Genomic DNA, 12,260 nt, shown 5'->3' on the forward strand with positions numbered 1-12,260 from the left:
CAACAAACACTTGTTGAAAAAATGAATAATCAAATTAATGGGGAAATGACTTTATACTTGTCTCCTATCATAAGATGATCTAATATTAATATTTTAAATGTAATTTCCTTTAATTAAGATAAGAATATCTTAATATCACAAAAGATAAAATATTTTAACTATGGAAAATATATATTAATAGAACATAAAATCATTCTGGAAAGTTGATAAACATCGTCATAGCTTTCTTTGTTCTGTAAGAATATAAAGTCAATTTTTCCTGTCAAGACAAACCTCAAGACTCAAAACTAATCTACAATCCCTTTCTTTTGGTGAGTATTGCTGCTACTTTGTGAGACTGGGTTTCTATCAGCTATTTGCTGAACAATTTATATTCAGTGTAAAGGATCTCGCCTAATGCCTGGTACACAGTAGTCAATCAAAAATGGCAGCTCTCCATGGTTACAGTTTACCATAATAAAAGGAAAAATGAAAAAAAAAATGGCAGCTCTCATTTTGATTATCCCAGAACCATATCCCTGTGTCCTGGTCTGAGAACCTCGTTGCCCTTTGTGGTTGATTGGGTCCTTGCCAGGCCCACTCCTTCTGCTGATTGTGCTAGTGACTTCATTTGTTACTTTATACAATATTTAAGCTTTGTGTCTTATTTGTTCAGGATTTTGTACAATGTTCAAATTCATCCTCAAATCCATAGAACATTTACTAGGCTATTAACCTTCATTTTCTTAGGTTAACATACCATTTGGTGATAAAACTAAAAGGCTTACAGTTTACATGAAACTAATTCCTGGGTTAAATAGAAAGCACAACATGTCCATTAAGTTGGAACATATAAAACATTGTTATAAATCTTATAAAAATGAGCACTGCTTTTTTTAAATGGATGAGACATTTATGTAGCATCCAGAGCAACTCATGAAAAATGTACTTTCACCACATCTTTGAATAAGTCAACTATTAAAAGACATGGCGCCATGATACCTGGAACAAAGGATCCCAGGACGTTTTATGGGTCCCACATCAGAATTTACTGATAATAATTTTATTGAATTTTCCAGATTATTACACACATTTTATTTATTTGTTGAATCTTTATTTCTAAAAACCCAGGGGACAACAAAAACATAAGAAGAAAATAGCCGCTTTAAATATCAATTACTGTTTTCTAAGATATATTTTTAAAACATTTCACTTGCTCATTTAATTTTATTTTGAGTATTTGTTTTGCATTTTTACCCAGCTTTATTGAGGTATAATTGACAAATAAAATTATATATATTCAAGATCTATAACATGATGGCTTGATATATAGTTATATATGTTGTGAAACGATTACCACAATCAAATTAATTAATACATCCATCATCACACTTAGTACCATTGTGTGTGTGTGTATGTGTGTGTGTGTTCATATCACATTTTCTTTATCCATTCATCCATCGATGGACACTTAGGTTGATTCCATATCTTGACTATTGTGAGTAATGCTGCATTGAACATGCGAGTGCAAATATCTCTTTGATATACTGATTTCATTTCTTTTGAAAATATATCCAGAAGTGGAATTGCTGGATTGCATGGTAGTTCTATTTTTAATTTTTTGAGGAACTCCTACACTGTTCTTCAGAATAGCTGTACCAATTTACATTCCCACCGACAGTGTGCAGAGTTTCCCTTTTCTCCACATCCTTCCAATACTAGTTATCTCTTGTCTTTTTGATAATAGCCTTTCTAAAGGTGTGAGGTGATATCTCATTGTGGATTTTATTTGCATTTCCCTGATGTGTAGTGATATTGAATACCTTTTCATATACCTGTTAGCCACTGTGTATTTTCTTTGGAAAAATGTCTATTCAGGTTTTTTGCCCATTTTTTAAATCAAATTATTTGGTTTTTTGCTATTGAGTTGTGTGTCAGTTGCTCATTTGAATTCTTACTGATAGGGCACTTAAAAATTGCTATAGGCCAGGTATGGTGGTTCACCTGTAATCCCAGTACTTTGGGAGCCCAAGGTGAGAAGATCCCTGGAGGCCAGGAGTTTGAGACAAGCCTGGACAACATACAAAGACCCTGACTCTACAAAAATATAAAGAATTAGCTGGGTGTAGTGGCACATGCCTATAGTCCTAGTTACTTCAAAGGCTGACACAGGAGGATTGCTTAAGCCCAGGAGTTTGAGGCTGTAGTGACCTATGATCACACCATTGCACTCCAGCCTGGGTGACAGACTGAGATTCTGTCTCGAAAAAAAAATATATCGCTATAATGAATGGTAAGAAAGTTTAATCCACAAAAATTATGCAAAAAGTTATCTAGATAATGGTTATTTCAATATCCATTCTACAGAGACGTGTAGAGTAGAAGCTAATCAGATTTAAATAGTGGAGGAAATGGCATGTGTAAAGGCCTGAAGAGAGAGAGAATATGGAATTTCAAAATCTGTAAGGTGTTTGGTATACCTGAACCATTTAGAGTTTGAGGGAATCTAAAACAGCTGGACCTGAACAGGTAGAAAGAGGCCAGATCGTGAAATGTCTTGTAGATCATGTTAAAGAAATTTAGACTTTTTCTTGAGAGAAATGGGAAACCATTGGAGGGTTTTAAAGGTGGATAACAATCACAGGTTTTAGAAAGATCATTCTGGCAGCAGTGTGGGAAATGGATTGATGGCAAGGCCAATTGAGGGGCTATTGCAGTAATGCAAATGAAAGTCGAAGTCTTGGTGGAGGGGATAGAGAACAGTGGGTGGATTACAGAGGAATTTAGATGAGACTTGGCGATTTAATGTATGTTTGTGTATGGAGAAGGTTTAGTCAATGGAGAGTGAGAGAATGAGGAGTTTTGCATGACTCCTAGGAATAGGCAGATGGATAGCTGTGCCATGATGAAAACTCCATCTAGAAGGATTTAAGAATGAATATTAGCCAAAGATGAGCAGGTACTAACTGTGTTAGAAAATAATAAAAAATAAATTAGTGTTTGCTAATGAATTTACATATAGTGAACTCATAATCATCATTAGCATGAAATAATTACATGTAATATGCTTTGTAATTTATCAAAGCTATAATTAACATTACCTTAATTGATCCTGTAATATTTTTCCATGTTACAAATTAGAAAATCAAATTGCAGGTTAAATACTTTTTCAAAGTCTCTTAGCTAGAAACTAGAGTAGCAATACTAAAATTTAAGCATCTTAATACCAAGGCTACTAGGCACTATTTGGTGGAATTATCACCATTATAATTACCATCAATAACCAATCTATTAAAAATTCCCTTTGTGCTAGAAACTCTGATCAGCACTCTCACCATCATTTAATCCTTATAGTTATTCTAATGAAGTCAGTATTATTATCACTATTTTACAAATGAAGAAACTTAGATTCAGAGATATCAAATATGTCCTAAGGTCTCATGTATATTAAATGGTAGAATTGAAATCTGATCTCCTAAATCTGATGCTGTAGATAGTACTTATAACTCAAGCCAACCTGCTCTAGACACCATCTATTAGGCACATTGTGGCCATAGTTCCTCAATAAATGGCATAATATATAAATGAAAGATATATATCAGTGGATTTACTGAATCCACTCTCTGGTTGTTAATTTGGATTTTTGGTACACATTTATTGTGACCTTTATATAATCAATCATGTTGAACAGGTGATCATTAATTCCAATTTTTAAGGCAAAATAATTGATTTTGCTTTGCTTTTATCTATAAACTTGAATCATTATAAAGATTATATCTGTAAGACGTAAATAACTTTAAGATAATTATACTAGTCAAGATAAACCAGGTCATAACTAACAATCCCTAAATCTCAGTGGCTTTAAATAACGGTTTCTTTTCTCATTCATATTACATGTTCATTACAAGTCAGTAGGTGGCTCCGCACCATTGAGTGTTCTGACTCAATGACTAGGTTCCAATTCAGAAATGATGCTGGCCACCAAGGCAGGGGAGAGGGAGAATAAAGAATCATGCCTCAATCCTTAAATTTCAGGTATAAATGACATATGTCTCTTCCATTCACATTTTGTTTGCCAAAATATGTCACATGCCCAAGTTTAAAGAGCAGGGAAATACAATCTTCCCATGTGCCTGGACAGAAGAGAACTAGAAATATGTCCACGCTAGAAACTCATGGCAATTCCAGATGTTAGGCAATTTCATGGTGAAAGAATTTCCAGGATCAAATAAGTTAGGAAAACATTGAATTAAACAAAGCTAAAGAAATTTTCTAACTATAAGTCTTCTCTGAGCCCTTACTATGTTAACATGCATTATTAATCTCAATGGGACCATTAACATAGGATCCTTTCTTTTTTTTTAATTTTCCAAGACCATCTGAAAAGACTCATGTTGAAAAAACAGTACCCTAAGGCTCTACTTTATTAGAGCTTTTTATGGAAATAGGATAGGAAGGAAGAAGGAAAGGAAAGAGTGAAGGAAGGAAGGAAAGAAAAAGACTACAGAAGTACAAATTTATCAATAGTTTTGAGATTGAGAGTTGTACAGAAAAGCCATCCATAGTAGCTAGTCTCAACCAAAAAGTAACATTTTTTAATCCCTTGCTCATGACATTGTTAATTTATCGAGTATTTATTAAGCATCATATATTATGCTAGGTGCTATACTTATGTGAACTCATTCTGTCTTCACAATAACATTATAAAATACAGATTATTATCCCTTCACAGATGGACAAACTAAAACTCATAGAAGACAATTATATATTGTATCTCCCCAAATTCATATGGTGAAATCCTAACCCTCAAGGTGATGAAATTAGGAGGTTGGATTTTGGGGAGGTGACTAGGTCAGGAGAGCAGAGCCCTCATAAATGGGACTAGTGCCCTTATAAGAGACCCCAGAGAGTTAGCTCACCCCTCCTACCATGTGAGGATACAGTGAAAAGTTGGCAGTTCACAACCCTGAAGAGGGCTCTCACCAGAAGCTGCCCATGCTGGCAACTTTCATCTTGGACTTGTCAGCAGCTGGGGTGGTGAGAAATGTCTGTTGTTATAAGCCACCCAGTCTCTTGTATTTTGTTACAGCAGCCCCAGTGGACTAATGAACATATCAAAAGCCACACAGACACTGAGTTACAAACTACATGCAGAAGAAATGTCACCTTCCAAACAAAAAGGGTGAAGTGCTCCAGTGAGAAGTGCAAACAGCAAACTAGTTGGTCAAAAGATGGAAAGATTTGTTTTCATTTTCATTGTCCTCTCTGGTTGGACCTTGAGGTATGCAGAAAGAGTGACGTTTGGGGACCTGAATGGAGAGCCTTAAATGCCAGCTCATTTGGATAGTCTTGTGTAGGTAATGGCAGCCACCGGAGGTTTTTGAGATGGGAGTAACATAATCAGACAATTTAAACAAGACTTAGAATTTCAAGTTCAGAAGAGCTCTTAAGCAATTCAATTCAACACTCTCAATGTATAAATGGGGAAAATAAAGCCCCCAATTTTGAAGCTCCACAACTAGGAGCTTCAAAATTCATCGTTGTCATTAGCCTTTTCATCTGAGTAAATGACCTAGCTGATTAGCTTGCTTCCATTTGATCAGAGGCTGAGCTCAAGTCTTGCTGGGCTCTCATCTGCATCCCAAATTAAGATCAACCCTGATGAGGTATTAAGAGGTGGCAGAAGAGGGGACTGTTTTGAGCCTAGGGGGATCAAGTGGTGGTGATAGCAGGATTCATCCCAGAGTCCATCTGACATCTAGGGTAGGGATTGTCCCTTGGCTGAATATTTCTTTCTTGAGTTATGCAGAAACTCAGTCCATAGCCACTGACCATATCTTTTCTGCACTGCTGTGTTAAAACTAGCATTTGTCAAGATAGGCTGTATAAGTCTCCAAAGAGGGGAAGAAGTTTGGTAATACATGGATGAATGGTTGCTGATGCTGTGAGTGCGCTAGCCATGGTGATGCAGATGTCCCTCTGGAGTTGATAAAAGACACTGATTTTGACCCATCAAAAGATGGGGTAGTTTTTTCTGGTGACAAAACCATTCCTGCTTCTTTGGTCCCTTTCTTAGCAAATGACCCCCCTACCTTCTTGTTGTGCAAGCCAGAAATCTAGGTACCATTTTTGATGGCTCTCTCTCTGTTGCCCCTGATACTCAATCAGTACCAAACCATCCTATCTTTTGAATACCCATTTGCCATATCCTTCCTCTCTGTCATGGCCTCAAGTTTAGGCCTCCATCATATCTCATTTAAATTACTGAAACAGCCTTCTCTGTTTCTCCTGCCTCAGGTCTTACCTCCCTTAATCCATTCTTCACACTACAGCCAGAGAGATGGAGAAAATAAGATTCTTTTAAACAATTTTTTGTCATTTTTCAGAGTCAGAGAATATATTATTTTGTTTTCCAGCTTCCCTACAGAAGAACAGTCATTTCACAAGAAGTATGGGTGATATGGTCTTTGCCACAGACTGTAGTGATTTTTTTTTTCCAACCAGGGATCACAGACAAAGATTCCACAGAATCTAAACAATTATTTGTTCGACTTGCTAAAAAGTGAGTCAACAGCTCTTTAAGATCTCAAACTCCAGCATTCTCAGTTTAGGTAAGAGCTTTGCAAGAACTAGTGTTTTCGGAGGTTTTACCAAAAGAGAAATTTCATTATTTAGTTAGTTGATATTATGAACTCAGCTTTATAGTATCATAGAAACATGTGTTGAGAAAGGTATACCTAAGTTATAGGTGAAGAATAACAAGGAAGATTCCAGTCAGAGACATTCTGAATTCTGAAGAGAAATTATCTTTCTAGTCTATGCTGATGGTGAGGATGAAGCGACCAACAAACATTGTTTATTGCATCAAACTGGACACACATTATCTCATTAGCTCTATGACATAGTTATGATCATCAGCACAATTTTACAAAGAAGGATGCTTAAGTAACTTGCTTAAGATTCTAGATCTGGGAAGTAAGGATCCAGGATTCAAACCCAGGACACAAGAACCTGCATTCTTAGCGGTTATTTCCTATGGCTTTGACATAGATGTTGCTTTTAATACTCACAAAACCTTTTTGAGATGGGTTTTCCCATTCTAGAGATATGGAGGTTCAAAGAGTTTAAAACTTGCCCTACATCACTCAGCAAGTGGCAAGGCTGAAATTGAAACTTATCCATGGCTACTTCCAAAGTCCATGACTTTTCCATCATGCCTTCCAAGAAAGCATCTGCTCCTCCACAGATGCAGCTAATGGTAAGTGATGCTGCTCAGGAGTGACGGAATAACTGACAATAATCATAAAACCATATTCCAAAACTTTACCACGTAAACTATGTGCTTAGCAAATATTGTTAAAAGGAGGTTCTGACCAATAAAATGTCAGGAAAGTTAGTATAAATTGGTCAAGAGAATGAGGTTAACTCCAAAGCTTGATTTGGCAATATTTGCTGTAGCAGATTCTCATTCAATCCACAGCAAAATGAAGGGCTTAATTTTCACTCTGTTTCTGTTGTCTGTCCTATTTGCCATCTCGGAAGCGAGGAGCAGGGAGTCTGTGCGGCTCTGCGGGCTAGAATACGTAAGAACGGTCGTTTACATCTGTGCTAGCTCTCGGTGGAGAAGGCACCTGGAGGGGATCCCTCAAGTTCAGCAAGGTAATGTTAACTCCTTTATTTTTCTTTCACCTGTTTCTTTTATTTTTTTCAAACTATTTTTTTAAACAATTATTTTAGTAACTCTTACTCTAAGAGCCATTTCTATGTCAATTTAGGGGATTAATTAACAAAATATACTGAATTTGGCTTGGGAAAGAGATGGGCATGCTACCTACTCTTCAAAAAATAAGGACCTCTTTCTTTAGCCTCCTGCTGGAAGTCATTTGATCGCATGACTGCTTCAGTGAGCTCAGCACCTAAGGCCGGTGCTGGGGAGGCTAGGGAGAAGAATGTGATGTCAAGGGGCATGTTGGAGGAGCAAGATTTTTGCACATGGATGATTATAGAATATAATAAGTTGGAAATCAGGTAGGTGTTAGATAAGGATGCAAGGGAAAAATCTGGCTTTTATTGAGCATTTATTAAGTGTCAGAAGTTTCATGTGCCACATTTCATTCAGCTTTCTGATAAGGCTCTGGTGAAGTAAGCAAAATTACCCACCATTTATCATTTTATGAAGGAGAAAACTGCTCACCCAGCTGGCAAGTCGTGTGGCTGGGAAGCAAACCAGATCTCTCTGACTTCAAGAGCCAAGGCCTTTCTTATTCTCTACTGAGTCTTACTTAGGTGGGAAAGAAGGCGATGGGCTGTTGTAATCAATGACAGCATTATGGCGGCGGTGGTAACCGACAGAGGCCCTGCAGGACATGCAGGATTTGGGGAATTATGAGGGGTGGGGATGAAGCAGGTGAGAATTCTAGCAGTAGGAATTGTCTGATCAGAATTTTGAAGGTGGAAATAAACTGAATGTGATTCAGAAGTAGTGAAGTGACTGACTTTGCTACATTTCTTTATTTTTCAATTCAAGTAACTCAGAAGTTTTACTGGAATTCTTTCTGCTAACCTTATATTAAAGTGGGAGATAGAATTTATTTAAAATCCTATTTTTTATTATTTTGTTTTATTTTTTTAATGACAAATTGCATATATTTTATTGTGTATAATATATTATTTTGAACGATGTATACACTGTGGAATGGTTAAATCAAGCTAACATACGCATTACTTCATATACTTATCATTATTTTTATAATAAGAACACTTAAAATCCACTCTCTTAGCAATTTTCAAGAATACATGCACTGTTATTACTACAGTCACCATGTCATACAATAAATCTCTTGAGCTCATTCCTCCTGTCTAACCAAAATTTTGTTGTGCCCCTGACCAACATCCATCTCCCCAGCCACCCTGCCCCCAGCCCCCAGCCCCTGGTGACCATCACTCTCCTCTCTACTTTTTTAAGTTTGACTTTTTTAGATTCCATATATAAGTGAGATAATGTGGTATTTGTCTTTCTGTGCCTTGCTTAAGATTCTGTTTTAATAATTGGTTATATTTGCCATGTTATAAGAAGTTAAAAAATAAAAATGTGATTATATAAGTGTTGCAACCACATATGTTGTTAAAGTTTCAATTTAATTTAAAATACATTTAACATTTTGGAAAATGACCAAGTGTTCATATTGGGGTGGGCTAATGTCTGGAAAAATCATGAACTTACCATTACCACTTTAATATTGAGGCTCATATTACTAGCTGTTAACAAAAATAAGGTTTTTTTTTTTTTTTTTTTTTTTTTTGAGACAGAGTCTCGCTCTGTTGCCCGGGCTAGAGTGAGTGCCGTGGCATCAGCCTGGCTCACAGCAACCTCAGACTCCTGGGTAAGCGATCCTACTGCCTCAGCCTCCCGAGTAGCTGGGACTACAGGCATGAGCCACCATGCCCGGCTAATTTTTTGTATATATATTTTTAGTTGGCCAGATAATTTCTTTCTATCTTTAGTAGAGACGGGGGTCTCACTCTTGCTCAGGCTGGTCTCGAACTCCTGACCTTGAGCGATCCACCCGCCTCGGCCTCCCAGAGCTAGGATTACAGGCGTGAGCCACCGCGCCCGGCCTAAAATAAGGGTTTTTTAATCTTAAAAGAATAAGAGTAATTTACCAGGATTTACATCAAACTCTGGAATAGCAGACTAAAATGCACTAGAAAAAAAATGCATTTGGAATGTCTCTGAAACACATGGGACAGTGGAATGGCTGTCTGTATATAAGGCTATCTCCTTTTGATACTAAAGAAATCATAGCACTGTTTATTAAATCTTTCATAGGTTTTCAGAATGTTTTCCCATACACTATCTATCTGATCAATTACCAGTTTACCAACCAGCGTCCATTCACCTAATTTTTCTTGGTGCTTGCTAGTGTGCTAAGGCACTGATAAGTAAGTTTGAACCAAACGAATGAAAGAAGCTTATATGTGAACTTCGGGGGCAACACTGAGATAAAAACTGTGGGGCTCACTTTTAATTTTCAGATATACAGGTTTAAATCTCCACTTCCTTCCTTGCTGATCAGCTTTACAGGGCATACACAGGGTTGTGTTTTGTTTGTGTCCTTTTTGTTTATAGCACGTAGCTAATAACTTTGGAAGCTGCTGGTCATGGAGCAGAGGAAGCCAGCAAGAGAATTCAAGTCCTGATTTGGTTCTCGCTAGCCTAGTGACACTCGCTCACTCAAGCTCTGCACTAAAGTTTCCTCCTCTGTAATACAAGGCCAGTGGAGATAACTGAGCTCTCCCCAAAATGTCTAATTTCTCTGAAACCAGACCAACATTTAAAGAAAAATTACATGTAGGATTCAATTTGATTTCAGAAATCCAATTCATTTCCCCCAGTGTAGAATGCTGCCTTCTTTGTCGGAGCTCTCTAAGGATATATTGTTTTTTTCTCTTCCATACAGCTGAGAGAGGAAACTCCTTCCAGCTCCCAAATAAATACGAGGTTTCTGAGGAAAACACGGCACAAAACCTTCCGCTGGTGGATGCCTCAGGGGAGGACCGTCTTCAGGATGGACAGATCCCCACTGAAGGGCTTTGGGAGTCAAAGATCCGAAAGTCAGTGATGTCCAGACAAGATTTACAAACTTTGTGCTGCACTAAAGGCTGTTCCATGACTGATCTGAGTGCTCTTTGTTAAGGCAAGAGCAAACAGCCAATGGGTGGCAGAGCTTTAGCACACGTTTAATCACAGTGCTTACTGCCTGGTATAACACTTACATTGTGTTATTAAAATGATGGCTTTTAGGTAGGCAATCCTTCTTTTCTAAAAGGTGGGGATGAATGGCTAAAACCATTCAAAATAGACAGTGAAATCTATTTTCCCCCTTTGCCAAGGTGAATGCTCTGTTCTTTTCAAATTTCAACTAATGCTTTGAAATTTCAAATGCTGTGCAAAATTGCAATAAAAATGCTACAAACCAAGCTGTGATATTTTTTTTCCTTTTAAAAAAATTGTAAATAACTTTTAGCAGTAAATAGAAAATGCTGGTGGAGGAAAACCTAAAAAATATTCATTAAAAGGAAATAGAAATCAGCTGTTATCTCATCATCCAGAAATGACCATCCTTAACTTTTGGGTTACTGTGTATTATTACTGAAAATGTAAACATTGATTCATGGTTAAATATAAGAATCTAAACAAAGTGCTTTTCTCAAAGGAACTTAGAGTGCTCAATAAATATTTCCTAATATCATGCAGCCCTTCAACATTCTATTTAAGAACAGCTGGGGGCATATATGTTTCAGTTAAGTCCTATAAATGGCGGGGAGCATGTTTACCCAGAGTATGTTTAGGTAATAAGCTTCTTCCTGTTGTCTGGGCCACCTTGGTTTTGCCCCTTTATTGCATTTTATTATCATTCTGTGGAAGTTGAGAAACAAAGACCCAGATAGCCAAGTCATTGTGATGCAATTGGATGTCTTCCCAGACAAAAAGACAAAAGACAAAGTAAGGATATCACAAAACTGTTTTCATTTCTAACTCTGACAGCCAGCTCCCACAGTGGGTTGTAACAATAGTTAGAATCTCTGTTCATCCAAATGCTGCTCTTATTAATAACTATAATCTGTATTTAAAATCCATCTATTATATATTGGGCACTTAAATTTTGTCAAGGCATTGTGCATGGCATTTAAACATTCTCCTTCACACATTTGTTGCAGGAAACCTATGAGAGTGGAAAAGTACTTTATAATCATTTTGCAGATGAGGAACCAGAGGCTTAGAATTAAGTAAATGTGTCCTAAGTCTCACAGCTAAGTGGATGGTGTTACTGAATCCAAATTTAGGCTGCTTAGTATGAATCAAGGCAGTCCCACCAAACTGTACTGGTAGTCAAAGTATTCTTTACTACCAGGTACTCCCAGTTAAAAAAAAAATGTCTTCATTGAAGAATGTCCTTGATGAAGCAGTAAAATTAAGTCTCCATCCTTGAGAACATGTCTTACTAATATTCTGGAGGATGTAATGGGAAGACTGCATGAAGGCCTTTGCAGCATATTGAAGTATGATGGTTGTCCCAAGGAGAAGCACTTGTCTGATTAAATTGTGAGCTTTAAACTAGTTGCTTTTTCCATGAGGACTGAAAAACTGTATTCAGATTTTTGATATTTGAAATTAAATGATTTTGAAAATGAAGTACAGTTGTCACTTCCAGGAAAACAACTCACAGAATTTGTTGCTGATGATAAAATATAACCTTTCAAGCAGTTTTGGAAAACTT

The 12,260-nt window shown here is 36.9% G+C and overlaps 1 protein-coding gene across 1 annotated transcript; it reads left to right on the plus strand.

The window, feature by feature from the left end:
- Positions 1-7,463: 7,463 nt before the first annotated feature.
- INSL5 (insulin like 5) lies at positions 7,464-10,959 on the plus strand. Its single transcript, XM_045547813.1, has 2 exons — positions 7,464-7,638; positions 10,440-10,959. Exons 1-2 carry the CDS (start codon positions 7,464-7,466, stop codon positions 10,673-10,675), a joined length of 411 nt encoding a protein of 136 aa, XP_045403769.1. The 3' UTR covers positions 10,676-10,959.
- Positions 10,960-12,260: the final 1,301 nt, after the last annotated feature.

This window comes from Lemur catta, chromosome 3 (genome assembly GCF_020740605.2).
Source record: "Lemur catta isolate mLemCat1 chromosome 3, mLemCat1.pri, whole genome shotgun sequence".
NCBI classification, from domain to species: Eukaryota; Metazoa; Chordata; class Mammalia; order Primates; family Lemuridae; genus Lemur; species Lemur catta.

What these genes read in the sequence shown, in the direction of transcription:
- INSL5 (XM_045547813.1), top strand. Translation starts at nt 7,464, where the DNA reads ATGAAGGGCTTAATTTTCACTCTGTTTCTGTTGTCTGTCCTATTTGCC. An exon ending in GATCCCTCAAGTTCAGCAAG is followed by an intron (nt 7,639 to 10,439) that starts GTAATGTTAACT and finishes TCTTCCATACAG; the next exon opens with CTGAGAGAGGAAACTCCTTC.